General features: G+C 44.0%; 1 protein-coding gene across 1 annotated transcript in view; it reads right to left on the bottom strand.

Moving 5' to 3' along the window:
* LOC136642113 (calsequestrin-2) overlaps positions 1–21831 on the bottom strand; it is a 38731-nt gene extending 16900 nt beyond the window's left edge. The window contains exons 1-3 of the mRNA XM_066618346.1: positions 21375–21831; positions 7534–7618; positions 2801–2901 (exon numbers count right to left, since the gene is read on the bottom strand). Of these exons, the coding sequence (XP_066474443.1) occupies positions 2801–2901; positions 7534–7618; positions 21375–21620 (432 nt within the window). The 5' untranslated portion in view covers positions 21621–21831. The remainder of the gene's footprint in view (positions 1–2800; positions 2902–7533; positions 7619–21374) is intronic.
* Positions 21832–21865: the final 34 nt, after the last annotated feature.

Raw genomic sequence — 21865 nt, 5'->3', positions numbered from 1 at the left:
TTCTCACTCAGAAACCATGGCGTAAGGCAAAAAACCAAAAAAATGGATTGGAAACCACTGTAAATTTACAACAAACAGATTTGCAGAAATATTATAGGACGGGTAAACTTGCATCATGCACACACAAAAAAAACACCAGTATTTCCCAAACAAATATTTCAAGCTTTTGGAACTTAAGTGTACCACAAAGGAAGGAAACAAAAGTGCATGTTCTGAGATGGGGAATTGATTTGCTCTGCTCCATTTGCAAGCCATAGCTGTAAGTTGCCATCTTTGAGCTTCTCTTAAACCTCAGCTTCAGCTTTCATGAATTTCTCTGTCCTTGTGGTTTATTGTTTTCCCTGGTGAGAGGGCTCCTCTTTACTATCAGAACATATATCTTTGCACAGTCTGAAAAAAAAAACATAAACCAGCAGCAGCTAACAGTCACTGTCCCCCTCCCTTGTTATGTTATGTAACAACATCAAATGTAAAAAGGAGATCCCTATTTCCAGCAGTGACCAGCCAGAAATGGGAGGGGGGATATCAGCAGCAGCCGCCTATCCTATGGTTTGCACCCCAGCAACAAATATTCAGAGGGCCTACTGCCATTTCTGGGTATTTCCCTATCATGACGTACCTCTCCGCTGTTCCACTGTTGGAACTCTGTTCTGCTGACGCAAAGCACTCCAGCCAGCAACCCAGTCTGGCATAGGATTGGGCTGCCTGCTGATAAAGGGCTAGATGGACCAATGGTCTGACTTAATACAGCACAACTTGTGAGTGTGTCCACAAAAATAATGGGAAGGAATGGGACAGGGAGAAAGCAGTGGCTGGTTGTAATTGGGGACCATGTGCACTTTGTGTGTCTTATATCCCTCATGATAATATGCACTGCTTGGAGACATGCTGTGCATTTTTCTTATGCCTGCATATGTGAGTCTACACTGGTAAACAAAGGTAATCATCCCCAGCAGTTTCAGGATCATAACTACCTAATCACTGCATGCAATGTGATAACATTTTCTGGGACTTTGCAGGCCTAAAAATGCCTCCACACATAAGCAGAGCAAATGTGCCTCACTTCTGAATAACCAAGCAGGGTGTCCTTCATCACACTGCAGGGATTTCTGCCAAAACGCAGGCTGGCATCGCTGTACTGCTGCTCTGACTAAACAGAGGAATACATTCTTTTACCAGTCTTTAACTATTCCAACTATAAACAGAAGAGTTGTAAAACAGTAAATACCTTCCAGTTAGTACAAAACTGGAACACGTTAAGATTATGTGTTTGAAAAACACAAAAAGTTGTACCAGCAAAACAATACTATTATCAGGATGAAAGTTCACAGTGTGGTATGTGAACTTTGAGTTACACAAATTCTTTCCTCAGAATGGATGCGACTAAAACGTGGAAAATAAATGTTTCTAGAAGAGGGGGGCATATCATTTAGCCCAGTATACAGGCTCTTTCAGTCTTAAGATGGCAGTAGAAAAAGGTCTCAGAGACCAACAGATAACTGTTAAAAATATATCTCGACAGCTTTTTCTTAAGGCTCCAAAAGTTGTTTATACACGATATTAGTAAATAACTTCAGAATAAAATAAAACGTTGCCATATTCAATTGTGCACTGTTTTCATTGTCATGTAACTATAACATACATATTTAGAGGCTCAAACAGATCTTTTGTGTTTCCTGAACACAACTAACACCACCTTTTCTCCTCCTTTATTTCCAACTCATACTTACTGCTGGGATGGCAAGAAAGAAATATTTTTTCTTTCTTTTTTTGAAAGAGAAAAATGAATGGATGGCTTGCAGTGCTCATCTCTCCTGTTATTCAGAAGAAAAGGCGGGATAGAAATGGCCTAAATACAATCTCATTTTCAGTGTTTGCTTGGGGGAAGGAAACAAACAGAGCATTTCCCAGGAAACCTGGACTGGTCTATTGCTAGCAAAGGAAAAGCTGAAGCTACATTGTAGTAGGCCAATGTATTTATGGGGAGTCCAGATCTTATAAGATTTTCAGGATCCAATGAGGAGCAACAAATTACAAGCACTATTTGTCTGAACAAATGGAGCAGGAGGTGTGGCCCAGTGATTGAGCTGTCGCACTACAGGAAGAGCTAAGCAGGAACAAATCTGTAGTGCCTTTGGAGGGGAGACTGGAAGCCAAGCTGACAAAGTTGCTATAACTCATTGTGAGAGGACAGAATCACTGATGAACCACCTGCGATGAAAGAGTGGGGGAATCTGGTCAGTTGGCAAGAATAGGTAAGAGCTTGAGAACCTGCGTGGGCTTGATTTACATTTGCCTGTGGGAGCTTGATGACAGAAGAGATAACCATACTGTGAAGGAAAACCTCTGGTGAACTGAAGGTTCTGTGTGTTCCTTTCACAGAAATAATATTGTAAAAACCCCATTGAAAAATGATGGTTTAGGATCCAGCTGCCTATGTAAACCACATTGAATGCTGTGTAAAAACAGAGAAAGGCAGTAAACAACAAACAAGGAGCTACTGGCCTAGACTCTCTTCCAGAATAATACAGAGTTTAGAATTCTTTTACTTGGAAAGGTCTCAGGAATAATTCTAGACTGTCTGCTGACCCATGTGGAGTATTGGAGGTCCAGCATTTCCATGCATCAAAAAATGTTTTTGATAATATTGAAAATTATAGGAAGGAGAAGCACCTGCACCCAGCCTTGTGCAGACGCCCATGGCAGCTTCATACATTCATGTACACAGCAGAGGATGGGGTCCATTTGTTGGACAATGTAATGAATTTATAAACCCAGTTCTGGCGTTGAATGCACCTACATCAAAGAAGAATTCAACCAGGACATCTGCTGCCATTTCTCCATCATACTCAATGATGTGGTCCTCCTTAAAGACATAGAGGCTTCCTTCTTCATCCAAACCTGTGGAAAGGATACAAAGATCACACCTGAACGCACTGTAATCCAGACCAGTTAGGCTGTCTAGGATGTAGTGGTATATCCTCTCAAAGCATTGTGAGATGATATACCACTAAATGACTGGCAGATGAGCTTCACGTGCTGAAAGCCATTGTCACATGCTCATGTCCCACTTCCTCAAATGGAGCAAAGAGTTCCAGGGGGTGCAGCATTATCTGAGTGCTTTTTGGAGGAGAGATCACTGGAGGTTTAGCATGTCTTTGTAATATTTGCTTTATGTGAAAATATATAGGATTGAGCATCTCTTTAAGTGAACACTACAGGTAGCTTCATGTTCAAGAAAGCATTGTTTTGAGCCATACCTAGCCTGCTAGGTTCTTGATTCATCCTTAGGCGATGCTCAGCCCTACTCCATTTGGCACCTGAGCAGAACCTTGCCACCCTTTCTCCCACCTGCAAGCTCGCTCTCGCGCTCTCTCTCTCTCTCTCTCTCTCTCTCTCTCTCTCTCTCTCTCTCTCAATCTGGCATGCAAAGCACACCAGATTTCATCCTCTCTTTATTTGGCCGGGCAAGTGCACCAGAACTGAGGCCCCCCCCCATTTCTTCTTCCTCCTTCACCCCCCCCCCCAGTGTGCAAAGCATACCACAGTCTTCTCCCCAGCAGTGCTCATCTTCCCAGTAGCTCTCCCCACCCTGACCTTCCTCTCTGTAGCTTCCCCCCTCATTCATTCTCCTCCCCGCCTTCTTCCCTACCTGCACCTACCACTCTGCTGTTTGAAAAGAGCAGCAGGGCAAAACAGGAAGAAGAAAGCAGGGGGGAGTCATAGAGGAATGTACATGAAGAGAAAGCAGCAGCAGAAATAGTGGCAGTTGCTGCTGCTGCTGAATAACAGTGGGGGCTGTGGAGGCACAGAGCTGCAGAGGTGGTAAATGGGCACAGGGCAATGTCTGCCCCATCTGCCACCCAAGCCACCTGAGCCTTCAGAGCTCATTGGCAGGCAGGCCCTGTCCTCAGAGATCACATACACACGGCTTGCATAAAATGAATCACATCTCCAAATCCCCCAAATCTTCTTAATCCCAGTTTACATCGTCCTGGCATCTTTAGTATATTAAGAAAATGAGCTGCAGATCAGGACTTCCCTGATATAAACCTTGCTTCTGTCATGAACTCACGAGGTGGCCTTCGAGACAAGCCGCTCCCTCTCCGCCTTAGCCTGCCCCCCACTGCCATATGGGGAGAATAATATTCATGTACCTTACAGATTGCTTTAAAAGATTACGTCAAGGTAAGAGAATATGCGTGAAGCACTTTGATCATGCAAAAGCACCATACAAATGCTAAATATTGTCATTAATGCTAATATTTTGATGGAGAAGGTCTATGATGTCTAAACAACACATCCAGTTAAAGTCATATTAAACAAGTGTCACAGTCTGGTTTGGCTTTTACTGTTTACACACATAGGCACATTGTTGCCTTATGTATTCCTGCCTGAGTTAAAGGAACAGCTGTTTTATCCATGACTGTATTACATCAGATTTACTTTCAATTGCTGTGCATTCTTGGAAAGATGACATCTCGGAACACAATGACCTGAAGAGACTCAAAACAACGCGAAAGGAGAACTTGGCTTGATAAGGAATAGCTGGGACTAAGATATCTTTTAATATTGGGGTGTTGAGATAGAAGATATGGACGAAGTGAGGGCCAACTGGGTAAGGGAATGAGCACAAGGGTAGTCAGAGAAGTTACTTCCCAATACTAGGAAAAAAAATGTGATTCCTCAACTGACATCAAAAGGGGCTATAAAAACAGCAAGCTAGATCCAAGCCACAGAGAGGTCTTTCAGTAGCGACAAGGAATAAGGTCATGGGCGCGCTTGCAAGTTTCTTGGCTGTACATGCATACCTGCTTCAAGATGGGCTGACCACTTGGCTTGTGCGCAAGGGAATAAGTATGACTAAGGTCCAAATCCTAACCAACTTTCCCACACTGACATACCAATGGAGGCATGGGATGCATCCTGCAGTTGGGTGGTACTCATGAAGCCCTCCTCAAAGTAAGGGCATGTTTGTTCCCTTACCTCAGAGTTGCATTGCCCTTACCTTGGTGCCGGAAAGTTGGTTAGGACTGTGCCTTAAGGGAAATTGATACAATTAATGCTGACTACTAGCCTCATGTTATTTTAAATGACAAGGACAGAAAAACAGATTTCATAGTTTCACTTAAATCCATACCTATTGCTGCACAATAGTTTAATAAAGGACCCAAGCCTCTCCAAGGTAAGGGGAAGTTTGTTCCCTTGGGGCTGCTCTGTGGCTGCATCAGCACTGCAAGTTGGATAGGTTTGGGCCAAAATCAATTCACTGCCGCTTAAAGTGTGGTTTCTGCTCTCCTTCTCTAAAAAAGACCCCTTTAACACCGGATCTGCTAAAATCCAGCCACTTGAAAGTCTACATCCAGCCACCAAACTTTAGACTGAGCCAATTGTTGATGTTTCTTCAGCATCTTTTTAAAATAGTTCCCCTTTGGGAACAGGGAAACATTTATTGATTTATTTTGCTATGCAAATTGCTTTGTGAACAACTTTTTCTTGAAAAGTGGTATGTAAAATATTTTTATTAATTAATAAAAAAATAATAATAATTAACTACACATACCACCAAACTTTGGGAAAATGCTGAAAACTGGCCTTTAGCTCAGGCTGATCAGGGAGTTCCAGAGCTGGGAGGCAGACAAAAAGCTTGCTTATGTGCAGCCTTTGTTGTCCAAACGGGTTGTGTGGACAGAACAGTCAAGAAAAGGTGCTCACTTATATGTGAGATCAAAATGGGGGGATGGTAGACACTAACACATGTAGGGTCCAAGCCATTTAGAGCTGCAGGGCACAATCCTAACCAGGTCTACTCAGAAGTACCGTAAGTCCTATTTTGTTCAATGGGGCTTATTCTCAGGAAAGTGTGGTTAGGATTGCAGCCTCTGGGACCAGAACCAGAATGGTGCCAGGAAATTCTAGGACGTCAGTACAGTTTCAGGTGCCAAACTACACATTACAAGAAATGTGTAATATAGCCCAACGTATGTGTGTTTTAATTCAAGAGGTGAGGGGGGACAAAACCATGGTAGGGGGCTTTCACCCTTTGCCCCCACTGAAGTTCAGATTCTGATCATGCCCCCTCCTGCCTGTGTAGTATTTTTTTAATTGCTGAAGAAGCTTCAGTCCAGTGGAACATGTAGGTTGGTCCAAACCCACCTCCACCTGAAGTCAGGCTGTTGTCTTCAAGACAAATTGCCAAATTATCTTCAAGACTAGTCAAACAGTCCTTAGTTCCAGTCCACTGCCTTTCTTCCAGCAGTGATTGCCCAACCAATGGAGGGTGCTAAGGGGATGAACAAGTGCCAGGCACTTATGGAATGCTCCATCAGAGCCACTTGGCTTACATTCAGACACTGACAATCCTCTGTATATGAGAGTGTATTTCCTGATCTTTCTATCTGGTAGCTAGGTATTTAGTTGAATCAGATGTGGCTCACTGCATAGCACTTTTCACACATTACCACAAACATGCATGGGGATTGCACCATCCCTGTCTCCACATGCATTTTGCATAAACTGCACATTAGGCTGTGCGTATCAAATTGTACACGCACAGGATCTGTCCGTGCAATTGGGGCCTGCTTATTGAAGAAGTTATGCTAAACATATACAGGGAGTGGGGTGGGGACAGCAGGTATGATATCCCTTCTACCTTGATTGTAGAAGGGATTAATTAATTATTGATTAATCAAACCTTGATTGTAATCTGGGAAAATCCTCGTGCCTTTGTGAAGGCTGCTATTTTCTGATCACTCTGCAATCCATAAAATGCAAATCTCATGCCAGAAGCAGAGCTTGTCCTCCAAAGTTTACATTTTCCTCTTGCATGCTGCGGCTTTTCTAAACCAGGCTTTCACCCTTTCATTTCACTCGTTGGAAGAAGTAGCAATTCTTCACTGAAACTGGAAATCTTAAAAGGATTACCCTGTGTGGATGCTGTGATCTCAATAGGAACGCTGATGCTGTCAACAGCAATATTGGGGCACTTGACACCTTAGTTCATGTGCTTAGTACAGCCAGGATGGTGTATGGTTCCAGAGTCAGACCTGGTAGATCTAGGTTCAAATCACCACTCAGCCATAAAGCTTCCTGGGTACCTTGGGCTAATCACATTCTCTCAGCCTAACCTACCTCACAGGGTTGTTGTGAGGACAAAAGGAGGGGAGAAACTATGCACACCACCCTGAGCTCCTTGGGTGGTATAAAAATGTGAAAAAATAAATAAATACTGTTGTTTACAGCATCAGTATACCTACTAGGATCCCAGCATCCACTCAAGCTGTTCGGTGTCCCTTTATGGTTTCCCTTTATGGTTTATATCATTGGTTTCTTTGGCCAGTTTTGGTGGAGCTGACATCCCTACAGTATGTGATCAAGGCAATCGATACGGACAAAAATGGCACAACACTGGCTGTTCTATGAATAGCCATTTAGCTTTGGCTGCCAGAATTATGATGCTGGAATCTCCCCCACTCCAGTCCAGCCCCGCCATGCATTCTCCACCATAGGGATTGTAAATAGCTGGAAACTTACCCAGCTTTTTGGCAAGCTTTGCATCTTTCTTGGAATCCACTAATCCAAAGCCGACGCCTTTCTCCTCTAGGACCTGTGCAGTGAGCTGAAAGAAAACCCAGGCAGAGATGTCAGTTGATTCTGTCTTGCTTTTCACTTTCCAGTGTAGATATACTGTGCGTGGCCTAACCAACCTTCGGTCAAAGTGGGTGATTGCCTGATCTTTTTAACCTCTCCTCCAATTAAAGTATTCCTTGTTTCTAACAATTTCACTTGTTTGGACCTGTCCCTGTCCTGGGTAGGATTGGGTTAGTAATCTGTATCCAAAGCTGAAAGGCTACACATGGTTTCATGGGAGTAAGTCCTTGCCAGACTGGTTACTTTAACCCTTGCCAGAAGGGCCAAAAGGCACTTATGCCAAGAGGTACCTCTTATATTTAGCAGGGGGAGACTGGCTGTCCCTCTTCACACAGAACAATGTCTTTCCTAGTGGCTGTTCCACTTCTGTATCTTTTTAGACTGTGAATTCTTTTGAGACAAGGAACCATTTCGTCATTTTATTTTCTCTGTAAACCGTTTTGTAAATTTTTTCTGTTGAACTTTTTTGGGTGTTCTTTTTTGTTAAATATTATCAAATAATAATTCTGAGTAGATCCACATAGTCTGTCTGTTGGCAACCTTCAGTCTCGAAAGACTACGGTATCGTGCTCTGAATGGTGGTTCTGGCACAACGTCTAGTGTGGCTGAAAAGGCCAAAAAGATCCACATAGGATCCACATAGATCCACATAGGATTGTGCTACAAGTAACATAGAAGGAAGAGCAAGCTATATATATTATCTGTTCCATCCTTAAGATAAGGGTATCTTAAAATAAATCATTTTTTCAGACACTTACAGTAGTATCCCTTCAATAATTTATATTCACAAAGTGAAACCTATATGTTCATATCGATGCCTTTCATAATAATTCCATAAGAGAATATGACCCAGGTGTATATTTGTTAGTCGCTTGTAGCCACTGAGCTCTCTCAGGGCTCAGACTGCAGGGCGACCGTCCGGAAGATGCAGGCACCAGGCACCTCTTTGCAAAGAAGCGTAACGTTCCTACAACGAGAGAGACAACCCCTCCTGCTCGCAACAAACACATGCCCTGAATAACAGCGAGAAAATGTGAGCATAAGAAACACAGAGTTTGAAGCGAGCTGCTGTCTTGGCACAGGCCAGGACATCTTCCAGGATCAGTAGCTACAAAACGGAGCTGGCTTGCCCACTTAGCTTGCTTTCAGCTCTTCATTGTGTGACACACCTAATCCCAGAGCGAAAGGCTACACATTCATGCCAAGCAGAGGAAGAGGAAAGGCAAGGCCTGCTGGGTCTGTTTGCCTTCCAGCCACCCACCAGAAAGGGTCTATTTGTCTTCCAGCCACTCCCATCACAGCAGCATCTGGTTTCAAAATGCAAACTGTTCTGCTTGTGCGGAAAAGTACTTAGCATAATAGAGGATGCCATTTCACTTTGAGGAATCTCTTCCTGGATCGAGAGAACTATATCAGAATTACGTGGCTGCAGATGTCTCGCAGCTACTGTCCCCGCTCAAGTACACAGACCCAGTACTGGGGCCAGGTTGCTGGGGGCCTTGCTGTAGGAATGCAAGAAGGGGACAGCAACTTGCAGCACCCACCCCCGTGCCTCCACCTGCGAACGGCCTGATGGTGCATTTGGCATGACCACCGCTGCCAGCATTCAGGGTTCCATAATCATCCTGGCGAAGACCCAACCTCTGAGGCAATCCCTGTACACACACCCAGTAGACATATCTACGTCATACGATATAGGCTGACTATCCCTTATCCAAAAATCCGAAATTTGAAATACTCCAGAATCCAAAACTTTTTGAGCACCGACATGGTGGAGAATTCCACACCTGACTTTATGTGGCGGATCACAGTCAAAACACAGGCACACGCAACAGTTTATTCAGTGTCCCCATGGGGGAAAAATTGCCTTCAGGCTATGTGTATAAGATGTGTATGAAACATAAATGAAATTTGTGTTTAGACTTGGGTGATACGGGAGGCCAAGCGAGACTATGAGGAACGCATGGCCAGCAACATTAAGGGGAATAATAAAAGCTTCTTCAAATATGTTAGAAGCAGGAAACCCGCCAGAGAAGCGGTTGGCCCTCTGGATGGTGAGGGAGGGAAAGGGGAGATAAAAGGAGACTTAGAGATGGCAGAGAAATTAAATGAGTTCTTTGCATCTGTCTTCACAGCAGAAGACCTCGGGCAGATACCGCTGCCCGAACGGCCCCTCCTAACCGAGGAGTTAAGTCAGATAGAGGTTAAAAGAGAAGATGTTTCAGACCTCATTGATAAATTAAAGTTCAATAAGTCACTGGGCCCTGATGGCATCCACCCAAGAGTTATTAAGGAATTGAAGAATGAAGTTGCAGATCTCTTGACTAAGGTATGCAACTTGTCCCTCAAAACGGCCACGGTGCCAGAAGATTGGAGGATAGCAAATGTCACGCCTATCTTTAAAAAGGGAAAGAGGGGAGACCCGGGAAACTATAGGCCGGTCAGCCTAACATCCATACCGGGTAAGATGGTGGAATGCCTCATCAAAGATAGGATCTCAAAACACATAGACGAACAGGCCTTGCTGAGGGAGAGTCAGCATGGCTTCTGTAAGGGTAAGTCTTGCCTCACGAACCTTATAGAATTCTTTGAAAAGGTCAACAGGCATGTGGATGTGGGAGAACCCGTGGACATTATATATCTGGACTTTCAGAAGGCGTTTGACACGGTCCCTCACCAAAGGCTACTGAAAAAACTCCACAGTCAGGGAATTAGAGGACAGGTCCTCTCATGGATTAAGAACTGGTTGGAGGCCAGGAAGCAGAGAGTGGGTGTCAATGGGCAATTTTCACAATGGAGAGAGGTGAAAAGCGGTGTGCCCCAAGGATCTGTCCTGGGACCGGTGCTTTTCAACCTCTTCATAAATGACCTGGAGACAGGGTTGAGCAGTGAGGTGGCTATGTTTGCAGACGACACCAAACTTTTCCGAGTGGTGAAGACCAGAAGTGATTGTGAGGAGCTCCAGAAAGATCTCCAGACTGGCAGAATGGGCAGCAAAATGGCAGATGCACTTCAATATCAGTAAGTGTAAAGTCATGCACATTGGGGCAAAAAATCAAAACTTTAGATATAGGCTGATGGGTTCTGAGCTGTCTGTGACAGATCAGGAGAGAGATCTTGGGGTGGTGGTGGACAGGTCGATGAAAGTGTCGACCCAATGTGCGGCAGCAGTAAAGAAGGCCAATTCTATGCTTGGGATCATTAGAAAAGGTATTGAGAACAAAACGGCTAATATTATAATGCCGTTGTACAAATCGATGGTAAGGCCACATCTGGAGTATTGTGTCCAGTTCTGGTCGCCACATCTCAAAAAGGACATATTGGAAATGGAAAAGGTGCAAAAGAGAGCGACTAAGATGATTACGGGGCTGGGGCACTTTCCTTATGAGGAAAGGCTACGGCGTTTGGGCCTCTTCAGCCTAGAAAAGAGACGCCTGAGGGGGGACGTGATTGAGACATACAAAATTATGCAGGGGATGGACAGAGTGGATAGGGAGATACTCTTTACAATCTCACATAATACCAGAACCAGGGGACATCCGCTAAAATTGAATGTTGGACGGGTTAGGACAGACAAAAGAAAATATTTCTTTACTCAGCGTGTGGTCGGTCTGTGGAACTCCTTGCCACAGGATGTGGTGCTGGCGTCTAGCCTAGACGCCTTTAAAAGGGGATTGGACAAGTTTCTGGAGGAAAAATCCATTATGGGGTACAAGCCATGATGTGTATGCGCAACCTCCTGATTTTAGAAATGGGTTATGTCAGAATGCCAGATGCAAGGGAGGGCACCAGGATGAGGTATCTTGTTATCTGGTGTGCTCCCTGGGGCATTTGGTGGGCCGCTGTGAGATACAGGAAGCTGGACTAGATGGGCCTATGGCCTGATCCAGTGGGGCTGTTTTTATGTTCTTATGTTCTTATCTCATCATGTATACATAAATATTCCAAAATAATTTTAAAAAATCTGAAATCTGAAACACTTCTGGTTCAATGCATTTTAGATAAGGGATACTGAAACTGTACCACCTTTATAAAGTTGAATTGCTGTCACGGATCCACTCCCAATAAATCTGGATAATTGTTGTTTGGTAAGTATATGGTTATAAGAATACTTGGCTAGCTAGGTCCCCAGGGTTGAAATACCGTGTTTTCCCGAAAATAAGACAGTCTTATATTTTTTTGGCTCAAAAAAACACACTAGGTCTTATTTTCAGGGTAGGTCTTATTTTTTTCAGAAGTCAGTCCCTTTATAGTTAATGGGACTGACTCCCTGGAAGGTGTTTAGAGAGTGTCCCCTCAACGCCCAGGAGGATACCTGCCTGCCAGTCTACTCAGAAGTCAGTCCCTTTATAGTTAATGGTAAATAAAGGTAGTCATCCCCTGCAGAGCAGCAGGAACTCTTAAAAATGACTTTAACACTATGTAGACTTTACTGCTGAATTTCCTTCTCTGCAGTTAGTCAAAAACAGACAGTATGCTCCTTTTCAGAATCCTCTCTGCTCCATCTGTCCAATTTAAGTCTTGGAATGGACACCCAGTCATTCTCCAACCCAGGGCTCTACAAATATAGTAATAGCCTAGATCAAGGAAGGCTCAATCACACACATAACTGTTCCATTTGATATTGAGGCCCACCCACACTACACCAGATCTCTGTCTCTGGGCTTGTTGAACACAATCACTCCACTCCCATCAATGTGCAGCATGCTTTAAATCTTTGCTATAAATAGCCTGCAGCTGAGAGTGCTGGGAAAGGCCCAGGAGGCAGACGGAGATAACAAATGCCAGCCACAAAGCTGGTTTCTTCTTTGGGGTGGGGGTTCTGTTATGTGCCCTCCCCATAACAGTGGTCTAGGTCTTTGTTGAAATGTTAGATGACGGGAAAGAATTGTTAGATAATGACAGACAGCTTTGTACACGGTAACTGGGTGGCCTAGAAAATGACACAGCCTCAGTTTTAACACATACTGTACAATGGACTCTCGCCAAAAGAGTTAATCCATTAGTCATTATATAATGCTTTCTGAAATGAAGATGGCTAATTATGTCAGGGAAGCAGAACATATGAACGGCTAACACCGGCTGCAATCTTGTATCCACTTTCCTGAGAGTAAGCCCCACTTACTTCTGAGTAAACTTGCCTAAAATTGCACTGACAGTTGTCTTAGGACACTTGGACATACAATAGCCACACTGTGTTCTGTATTTTGGGAATGGGAAGAACTCCATACCATGCCTACAAATATAATTTCAGAACTCACCTCTGCCTTTTTTTCCAGTTGCACATTCAAAGGTCAAGTACCACTTGGACTCGTTAAGTACATTGTGGGAAATGACTGAAGCGCTTGATCTTGTATATGGGCTAGGGTACATCTGCCACCCATATGAAAAATTACAGATGCTGCAATTAGCATGTATCAGCATCAGGAAGCTGATACATTTGTGTGGCCATTGCACAATATTTTCCAGTATGGGCTTTAATTAGAATAAGTAGTTTGAAAATCACCCCCAAGACGTGTGGAAAAAAGGAAGGACAGGTACAGGATTTGTTGTCATATTTTGCTTTCTGAGAATCTCAGCTCTTAATTTCCAGAACATATATAGCAAGCCTCTAGACCAGTGGTTCCCCAACTTTTTAGCACCGGGACCCACTTTTTAAAATGACGCTCTGTTGGGACCCACCTAGGTTTACCAGACTTACAGCCCAACCTATGCATGTCTACTCAGAAGTAAGTGCCATTACAGTCAATGGGGCTAACTCCCAGGAAAGTGTGAATAGGATTGGGCTGTTAGGCTGCAATCCTAACCACAGTTTCCTGAGAGTAAGCCCCAATGAACAAAATAGGACTTGGTAAGTAGACCTGGTTAGACCTATTCACACTTTCCAGGTAGTAAGCCCAATTTACTATAATGGGACTTACATCTGGGTAGACATGCATCAGATCGGGCTCTTAATTACTTATTTATAATAACCAGAAAAAGACCCTCAAACACTTGTCTCCCTATATTTACACAAGCTTGCAAACTGCAGTCGCTGAGCTCTTTGAGGGATAATTAGCAGCTACAGTACTTGGTTTTTGAATTGCCTCGGGGCTTGAGGCAATTAGTTATCTGATCTTTCCATCATCCTTTGGCGACACACCAAAAATCAGGTTGCAACCTACCAGTGGGTCCCGACCCACAGTTTGGGAACCACTGCACTAGTCCTTACGATTCCTGAGAAAAGCTTCCAAGGGAGCAACATAAACCTGGGACACAATGGCCGTTTGGTTTCCTTTTATATGTCACATGGCGTCTTTGACTTTCTGCAAAACAATGAAAATATGATGGCATTGATATGTTTTATACTCCTCCCATCTGGCCCTTGATACATTACCTTTCTTCTACCTAAGCAGTTTCCATCTGAGCCATCTAATCTCTAAAAGTTCAGTGACCCCTTTAGATATTATTGTTTTTACTTTTCCTTAACTTTGGTGATTTTTCTTTTTAAATTGATTTTTAATGCTTTCTGTATTGTGAGTACAACTACTATTAACTGTTATTCTGTGGTTTTTTCAAGTTATTTTATCCATCTATCTAATCTTTTATTCTGCCTTATACTTATTGGTCTTCTCTCACAGCTGCATCCATCCCTGTACCTCTGGCAGTTTTGGACCTAAATAAAATCTTGCCAATGCAAGGTTTTGTAACTTGATAACATGCATAATTTTTCCTAATGAAAGAAGTTGCATTTTTTCCTTGCTTGTAGAATTTTAGGGGCTGTTTAGTGCCACCATTCAGATTCAACCCTTTATTGTAATATTGACAGAATTACATTACCCTACCTTTTTAGAGTGGCTAAGCTCTCTTTTCCAAGTTCTGTTACAGCCCAGTCCTGAGTTGCCTGGCACGCAGGGCTGCTGTGGGATCCTAAGTGTGATGGGCAGCTGTTGCCAGCTTCTTGGGCAGGGGTCTCCAAACCCCGGTCTGGGGGCCAGAAGCGGCCCGTGGCAAGCCTTTATCCGGCCCGCAGTCAGCCTCTTCTCCCTTGAAAGCCTCTGGCCCACTCAACTGAACATGACCTGAGCTGTGTTCTGGTTGTGTCTGGAGGGTGTTCTGAGGGCCAGAGAAGTTGAATGAATGAACCCGTCCATTCATTTATTCACTCATCTAAATTCCATCTCTAATTTATTTATCTAAATTTTATATCTAAATTTTTTTTCTGGCCCTCAACACCACGCCAGATATTAGATGTGGCCCTCTGGCCAAAATGTTTGGAGACCCCTGTTCTTGGGGGAAGGGGACATTCATCTCCTTCCCCCAAGTAAGGAAAGTAACTCCTCAAGGAAAAGAAAGTAGCCCCTTAAGTAAAGTAGCCGGTACAGCATAAGGGAGACTCATGTTGGGCCACAAGGCCCAAGGCAGGGCTTTATATTCAGCAGAGCTGAGCTCCGCCTGTCATGCCTCCCTCCTGTCCTGCTTCCTCCCCCACCACACCTTCTTCCCGACTTCCCCCCACATCCCCACTTACCTCTCCACCACCCGGTACTTGCCCAGAACTCTGGGCAGTAGTTGCCCATCCTCTGCCTGGCGCTGGCTCAGCATCAGCGCTGGCCAGGCAGTATGTGTCGCAGGTGTACCTTACGGCATGTTTGTGACACTGCGCACCAGCAGTGAGCCAGTGTGCCGGTTTCAGGATCGGGCCCTTAATGTGCCAACCACCACAACAGAGGATAACATAATGTGTAGGATAGGTAATGTGTACTGTAATGTGTTTCTGATTATCTTGCCTCCTGTCTTATCTTGTGTTTGTGCTCGTCTTGTAGATTTCGGTTAACAGGCAGCTGGCAAAATCATGTCCAACTTGATGTTACACTGGAGACAGGTGTACAGTCTTCCAAAGTCTTTATTTAATTTTAACTGAGAAGCAGCCACACTATGCTACTGGCTGATTGGCAGGGTGATGATCAAAGGAATGCTTAAAGGGATCCTCTCTGCAAATATTGATCAAAATCATCCGCCCCCCATGAGGAAAAAAGAAGTGGAAATTCCCCATATCTTCCTCCCAAGGGTGCAAAATCAGCTGGGAGAGGCAATTGTGAGTGGGAAAATGGCAGGAAAGGAAAACTTTAAGCTGTCCTTCCCTCCACTATCCTTCCAGTTTCCAAGGCTGCCTTTCCCTTGAAAAGTGTTGTCTTGTCTCTCCTCTCCTGGCCAAAGTTATAGCAAATATGAGTATGTCAATCTCACAGATAAGTAAAGGGTAGGTCTTTCACCCAAAAAATGAAATTTCTATGACCCCAGGATAAGTCAGGGGATAAAGCTTATGGGAAATTCTTATGGAACACACTTAGGAGTGTGTGAAATTCTTTGAAAACGACTTACCAAGAATTGTCCTGAAGCAGTAGCAAAAAGCCAAAAAGAAAAAAAGAAGCCATTTGAGCTTCTTTCCAAACAAGAAGGGAGATGAAGATGCTTACGGCAGTTGTGGGCTTTCTGAGGAGTACTGTACAGTGCTGCAGTTTGATAGCAGCAGCCCTCATACAAATTACAATTTCCATAAGCGCCTTAACGTCTCTTTCTGTTTGGAGATGAGGCTTAAATGGCCCCTTTTTTTGTTTGCTTTCTGTTGCTGCCTCAGAACAATTAGTGGCAACTAAAATTGCTCTTTTTTTCCTACCCCACATGTCCTGCTTCTCAGTCCAGTCCCACCCCCACCTCACCAGGCAGCTGCTCCTAGAAGCTGCATTCACTGCATTGACCCATGTATAAGTCAACCTATGTTTTCAGGATCAATTTTTGACTTATACATGAGTATATATGGAAAGCTGCATTTCTGTGCAGAGGAAGATATTGAGAGTGGGCAGAGCTAGCAGGGTCAAGAAATGCATCAAGGGTCTAAGAAAAATTAAATTAAATTTTTTTAGAAAATTGTGTACATTCTCAGTCTTTTAGCCAACTTTCCAGCACTGGCATAGTGATGCCAACGGGGCATGTGCTGAATCCTGCAGTTGGGGGGCAGTCCCAGAGGCCTCCTCAAGGTAAGGCAATGTTTGTTCCCTTACCTCAGAGTTGCATTGCCCTTACTTTAGTGCTGGAAAGTTGGTTAGGATTGCACCTTCAGTTTTGCATCTCAGAACTAGCCAACAGAAGACAACAAAACATGAAATTTAAGTGGAAACAATCTGTGTGCATGATGCTTCCTAATGCTCTTGCAAAGTTCTTTTAAACAATTTTTTGTGATTTGGTAGAGCTACTTTTGTGGAGCCTTTTTATGCGTACAGTGATGCCTGCCCACCCAACATTATAACAGGCCAACAGTTAATTCAAGGAGACTGAAATGCTCTCTCAGTCAACCAAGGTGCTTTCTTGCTAAGAACCTCAAGAAAATATTTTCAGTCCACAGCTCTATCCCTCTACTGATGTGAATCTATCCCTCAGGATAGATTGTAAACTTCATGGGGAGAAACTGGACTACAGGAAGAGGAGGAGGGGGAAGGCCAGCTGTTTGATGAGGAACTGATGCTTTGCATGATATGCTGAGGTGGCCTCTGCTATTGCTTTCTGCCTGGTTTTCAAATGAAACAGATACCTCTTTTGTACATGTCTTCTGAATACTAATTTTCCCCAGAACTAAGGCTCCCAGGATTCCCTTGGAAGAGAGGACTGTTAAACCAATTTAAGTCTGCTATGTAGCCATGCCCAATATGATGCCCTTTCTTTCTAGCTAGTTGGCATCCTTCAGTCTCGGAAGACTATGGTATGGTGGTTCTGGAACAGAGTGTCCTCCCCAGTGCGCGAAGTTTGGGTAAAGTAGATATGGAGGATAGACTGTTTCCCATGCAGCAAATCCCCCCTCTCCACGTCGCTGATATGGTCCAATGGAAAGGCAGAGGGCAATAAGGTTGGATCCAGCGGCGTCGCAGGAGTTGCCAGAACGTGACTGTGTTCAGCCAGGAACTCCGGCTCCGAATTTTGCCTCGAGGTTGACTCCTGAAGCCTTTTCCATAACTGGATGTAGCCACAAGGCAGTGGCTTTCTTTCTACAGTACTTTGAAAAGTACTTCATTGAACAAACTAGTTCAGCTCTGCATGCTGTGGTGCAGGTGGTGAGTGGGGAGTGACCAGACAGCCTGGAAGGGTTAATTCAAAATCTTTTTTACTTACCTCCCTGTAGGCTGCCTGGCCTCCAATGGGTCTCCTCGGAACTAAGCCAGTATACACACCAGCTGACTAGTGATTGACCAGCTGACTAGCGATCTTTCTATTGTCTGTCCGATTGACTATATCTCTAATGCAAAGAGTTGCAGCCGCATCTGCCTCTTGTCTGTACAGATGAGATTTGTAGTATGAACCTGTGCATTTTTACTCAAAAATAAATGCCACTGAACTCAATGGAACTAATGCCCAAGTCAGTATGCATAGGATTGCAACACCAGGTGGATCCATTCTCCAGTCCACATGCAAATGGAATCCTTCTGATTTCTGGCTCTCTTAATATTTTCGTAATGGGGTGCAGAAACAAGACCTTAGGAAGGGCTCCAGAGTTCAGCAAGGTCTCCTTATTAGTTCACAGGGCTGGAGATGCTTGTTGGCTTAAGGTCGCTAAAATTAGGAATCCTCAGCCCAGTTAAAAATATGATCCAGCCCATCTATATGAAACCTTTTGTGAAGCCTCCAAAGAGCCAATCGATGTGCAGGTCAGCCCACCATTGTGTGTCCCGGATGCCTGCAGGCAGCATTCCTGGAGCATGAGCTGAGATCTCTCCCTCCTGCTGGTGGAGAGGTAACCCCAGAAGGGACTCTCTGGGAGAGACTTGGCAGTCATGTGCACCTTCCTGATAATAGAAAAAAGCAAAATATGTGGAGTCGGTTTTCTCCCAGCTCTTGATTTGGGCACCTTACAGAAAGTGTCTTGACTCATCACAGACCACTAAAGGAATCTCATCTCAGATAGCTAGCAATACTTTGAGACACGTAAACGTCTTATAGTGTCACGTAAACCCCAGCAGTGTCTGTTCTAGTGGCTGACTGCTGGCGTTCTTTTGCATCTTTTAGTTTGTGAGCCCTTTTGGGACAGGGAGCCATTAGTTATTTGATTTTTCTCTGTAAACCGCTTTGTGAACTTTTCGTTGAAAAGCGGTATATAAATACTGTTAATACACAATCCTATCCATATCGATTCAGAAGTAAGCCCCACTGAATTCAATAAAACTTACTCCAAAGTAAACACAGACAGAATTGCAGCCTTAGAGTCAAAGTACACATTACAGTACATGGAGTGTATAACATAGGGTTTTACTTTTGTCTTTTTAAAATAGCAGCTGCAGGGGCATGAACCAGAGCGGAGCTGTGGCAGGGTGTAGGGGGCCTTTAAGACTTGCCCCACTGTGGCTCTGATCCCAATCAAGTCTCCTCCACCATATGCTCTACACACATGCTCTCTCTGTCTCTCTCTCTATTCACACACACACTCAGAGAGAGAATATGTGTGTGTATGTGTACATGTATATATATCTGCACAGAGAGAGAGAGAGAGAGAGAGAGAGAGAGAGAGACCCCTTCCAGTGAAAACCAGTAGCTCTCTGGCTGCTATTAAACAAAACAAAAAAACCTAAAATCAAACCTTCCTTTCCATGTTATGTAGTGTGTGGAACATGTGTTTTGACCCCAATTATTTCTCTAGTTTGGAAATTATTTTAAAATCTTTATGTCCCATCTTTCCATAAAGGCAGCTAACAAACAGGCATGCCAACTTAAAAGATATGAAAAACAGATTTTAAGGGAGAGAAATGACACATGGGGCTTGTGGAGGGTTGGGATGGGTGCACTGGCTTCTCACATGCTCTTCTCCCTAGGTAAGGCTGCTTTTCAGGTACTGATGATTTACAGGTACAGTATATACTGTAGATTGAGGCTCACCTGGCTAGTAGTTTTCTCATAGTCTGACTGCATCATTCACTATCCAAGAGGTTACATTTAGATCTAGTATAGTCCCCCAAATGGTGATGACAGGAAGAGGTACTTTTTCCTCTTTTGACCATACCTGCTTTTCTTGTTTTTGGGACATCAGCATCTATTATTGTGTTCCCTCCAAGAGACTATTGTGAGGTACAGGAAGGTGGGAATGCAACAGCTTGGAGTGGCTTCTCTATGCTTCCTTATCTGAGAGTGCAAGTAGCTGTGGGAATATTGTCTCCAGCTAGGACTCTGTCACCTGTCTTTTGGCCTATGGTTTTATATAGCTGTTGTTATGCAAGGACCTATGGCCTTTCCCCCTTGGGTAAAACCAAGCATGCCCCTACATTCACATTTGAGAGGCCTGCTTGCCACCAGAATGACATCTCTGCCACTAAAACAACCAGAGGGGGCTGATCCGGATTGGGATCACAGCACTTAGGAAGAAGGAAGTTAACCCTTCTCCCACATGAGACTTTCCCAACAAAAATCATCCTCCCTAGGCTAAAGGCGCTTGCTTAAACTGTGTGGCAAATAACCACTTCAGGGGTAAACAGCCACCTGAAGCATTGATTTGAGTAGGAAAATCTGCACAAAGGGAAATGGCTGACCTCCCCTTCCATGTGTACCATGGTCTCAATCAGGATCAGGCCACATAGCTCTTTGTAATGAGAAAAAAGTCACTTCCAGTGCTTCTGAAAAGTTCATGAATGGTGTTCATAGCACCTAAGAGATAGCACTGGGAATCAGGACTCCCCTGGTTTACATCTCATCTCTGCCATAAACTCCCTAATGCCCTTAGCCAAGCCCACCCTTCTCAACCTCCCCAACTGCAATATGGAGATCATATTACTTACTTCCCTTACAGGTTGTTTTAAGGGCATCAGGATAATATGGGTGAAGTGCCATCTGAAAGTCCTATAAAAATGTTAAGTATTGTAGTGTATGGTATGTCCTGTTTGACCCTGAGCTTGGCTTTTACTGAGGACTCAGGATGCCAAAGATGTTTTTCCCGCTCCAAAATCTCCTCTAGATATTTCCCTTCCAACTACAATGCCTTTGTATTCAGTTGCAAACAGTATTTCATTTTGCTCATTAGTACGAGAACCCTTTCATCACAGAGTTAATCTTTTTGACTCAGAAGAGATGTTTACAATAAAAAAATGAATGGCAGGCTGCAAAGAGATCTCTAGGCATCCCTGCTTCAACCAAGAAAAAGGAATCTGGTCCTGGCACAGACTATATTGGCTTTTAAGTAATGGAAGCTTTCTTCAGCTTTGTTTAATAAAGGATTTCTGTTAGCACTGGTGGGACAGAAGATTGGTTTCCAGGTAGTCAATGGAAGAACTACTTTGATTAAAAAAATAAATAAAAAGTGTTCAGGAAAATTAGTTCTGAGTTCCTTTTGGAGTTGCTAGTCCCTATGAATGTTCTGAGAACTGAGCAAGCTTAGATACCTGGTCTACTGAATCTCCCTGATGTTTTTCATTTTGGGTTATAAAGGGGGAAAAAATTGAGTGGTTAAGTCCAGAGGCAGGGGGCCTTCTTCTGAAAACATGTATCAATTCCGGGAAGGATGATTGCCAAGAAACTTTTAGACCAGAGAGGTTCAGATTTGTATGTAAATCTGCATACATACTTTTCTCAAATGCTCATTTTGAAGAAACCTGTTTGTTTCTTTGATTGACTGATTATCATTTCCTCCCAGTGCATCCCAAGTGCACCATGCCCCTGCAGAGCTGACCACGGCAGGACTATAGATGCATGCAATGTGCAGCTGCACTTACCTCCAGAACCATCTCAGTCATCTGGAAGCGCCTCTGAGAGGTTTTGTCGGAGGCCACAGGCTCATGGAGCAGCACGGCAAGCATGTCGTACTTCTTCAGGGCCTGCTTGTAGTTCTTCTCACTCAGGTCGGTCACTCGATCTTTCCCATCGTAGGTCGGAAAGTCCAGTCCTTCTTCTGCCCTGCAGCAGGTAAGCACTGCAAACCCTGCCAGAAGCCAGAAAGCTGCTTTCACTGGGAAGCCCATATTGCTTCTTTAATTAGGGTAAGAAGGAGGGATTCCAATAGAAAGGGCTGCAGAAATTCAGCTCTCTGGGTGCCAGTTTGCTCCCCTCGGCTTTCCGATAGAGCCAGTAGATCAACTGAGGCCACTGGGAAGCAGCCCGAGCAAACAAGCAATCCTTGTTGGAAGACAAAGGCAAAAAGACAGACAGGAGAAGCTGGGAGACCAAACCCTGGATACCTTACATAGCTTGGCCCGGCTCTGGTGTC

The sequence above is a fragment of the Tiliqua scincoides genome, chromosome 2 (genome assembly GCF_035046505.1).
Source record: "Tiliqua scincoides isolate rTilSci1 chromosome 2, rTilSci1.hap2, whole genome shotgun sequence".
Taxonomy (NCBI): Eukaryota; Metazoa; Chordata; class Lepidosauria; order Squamata; family Scincidae; genus Tiliqua; species Tiliqua scincoides.
This window is presented reverse-complemented; position numbering and strand designations above follow the sequence as displayed.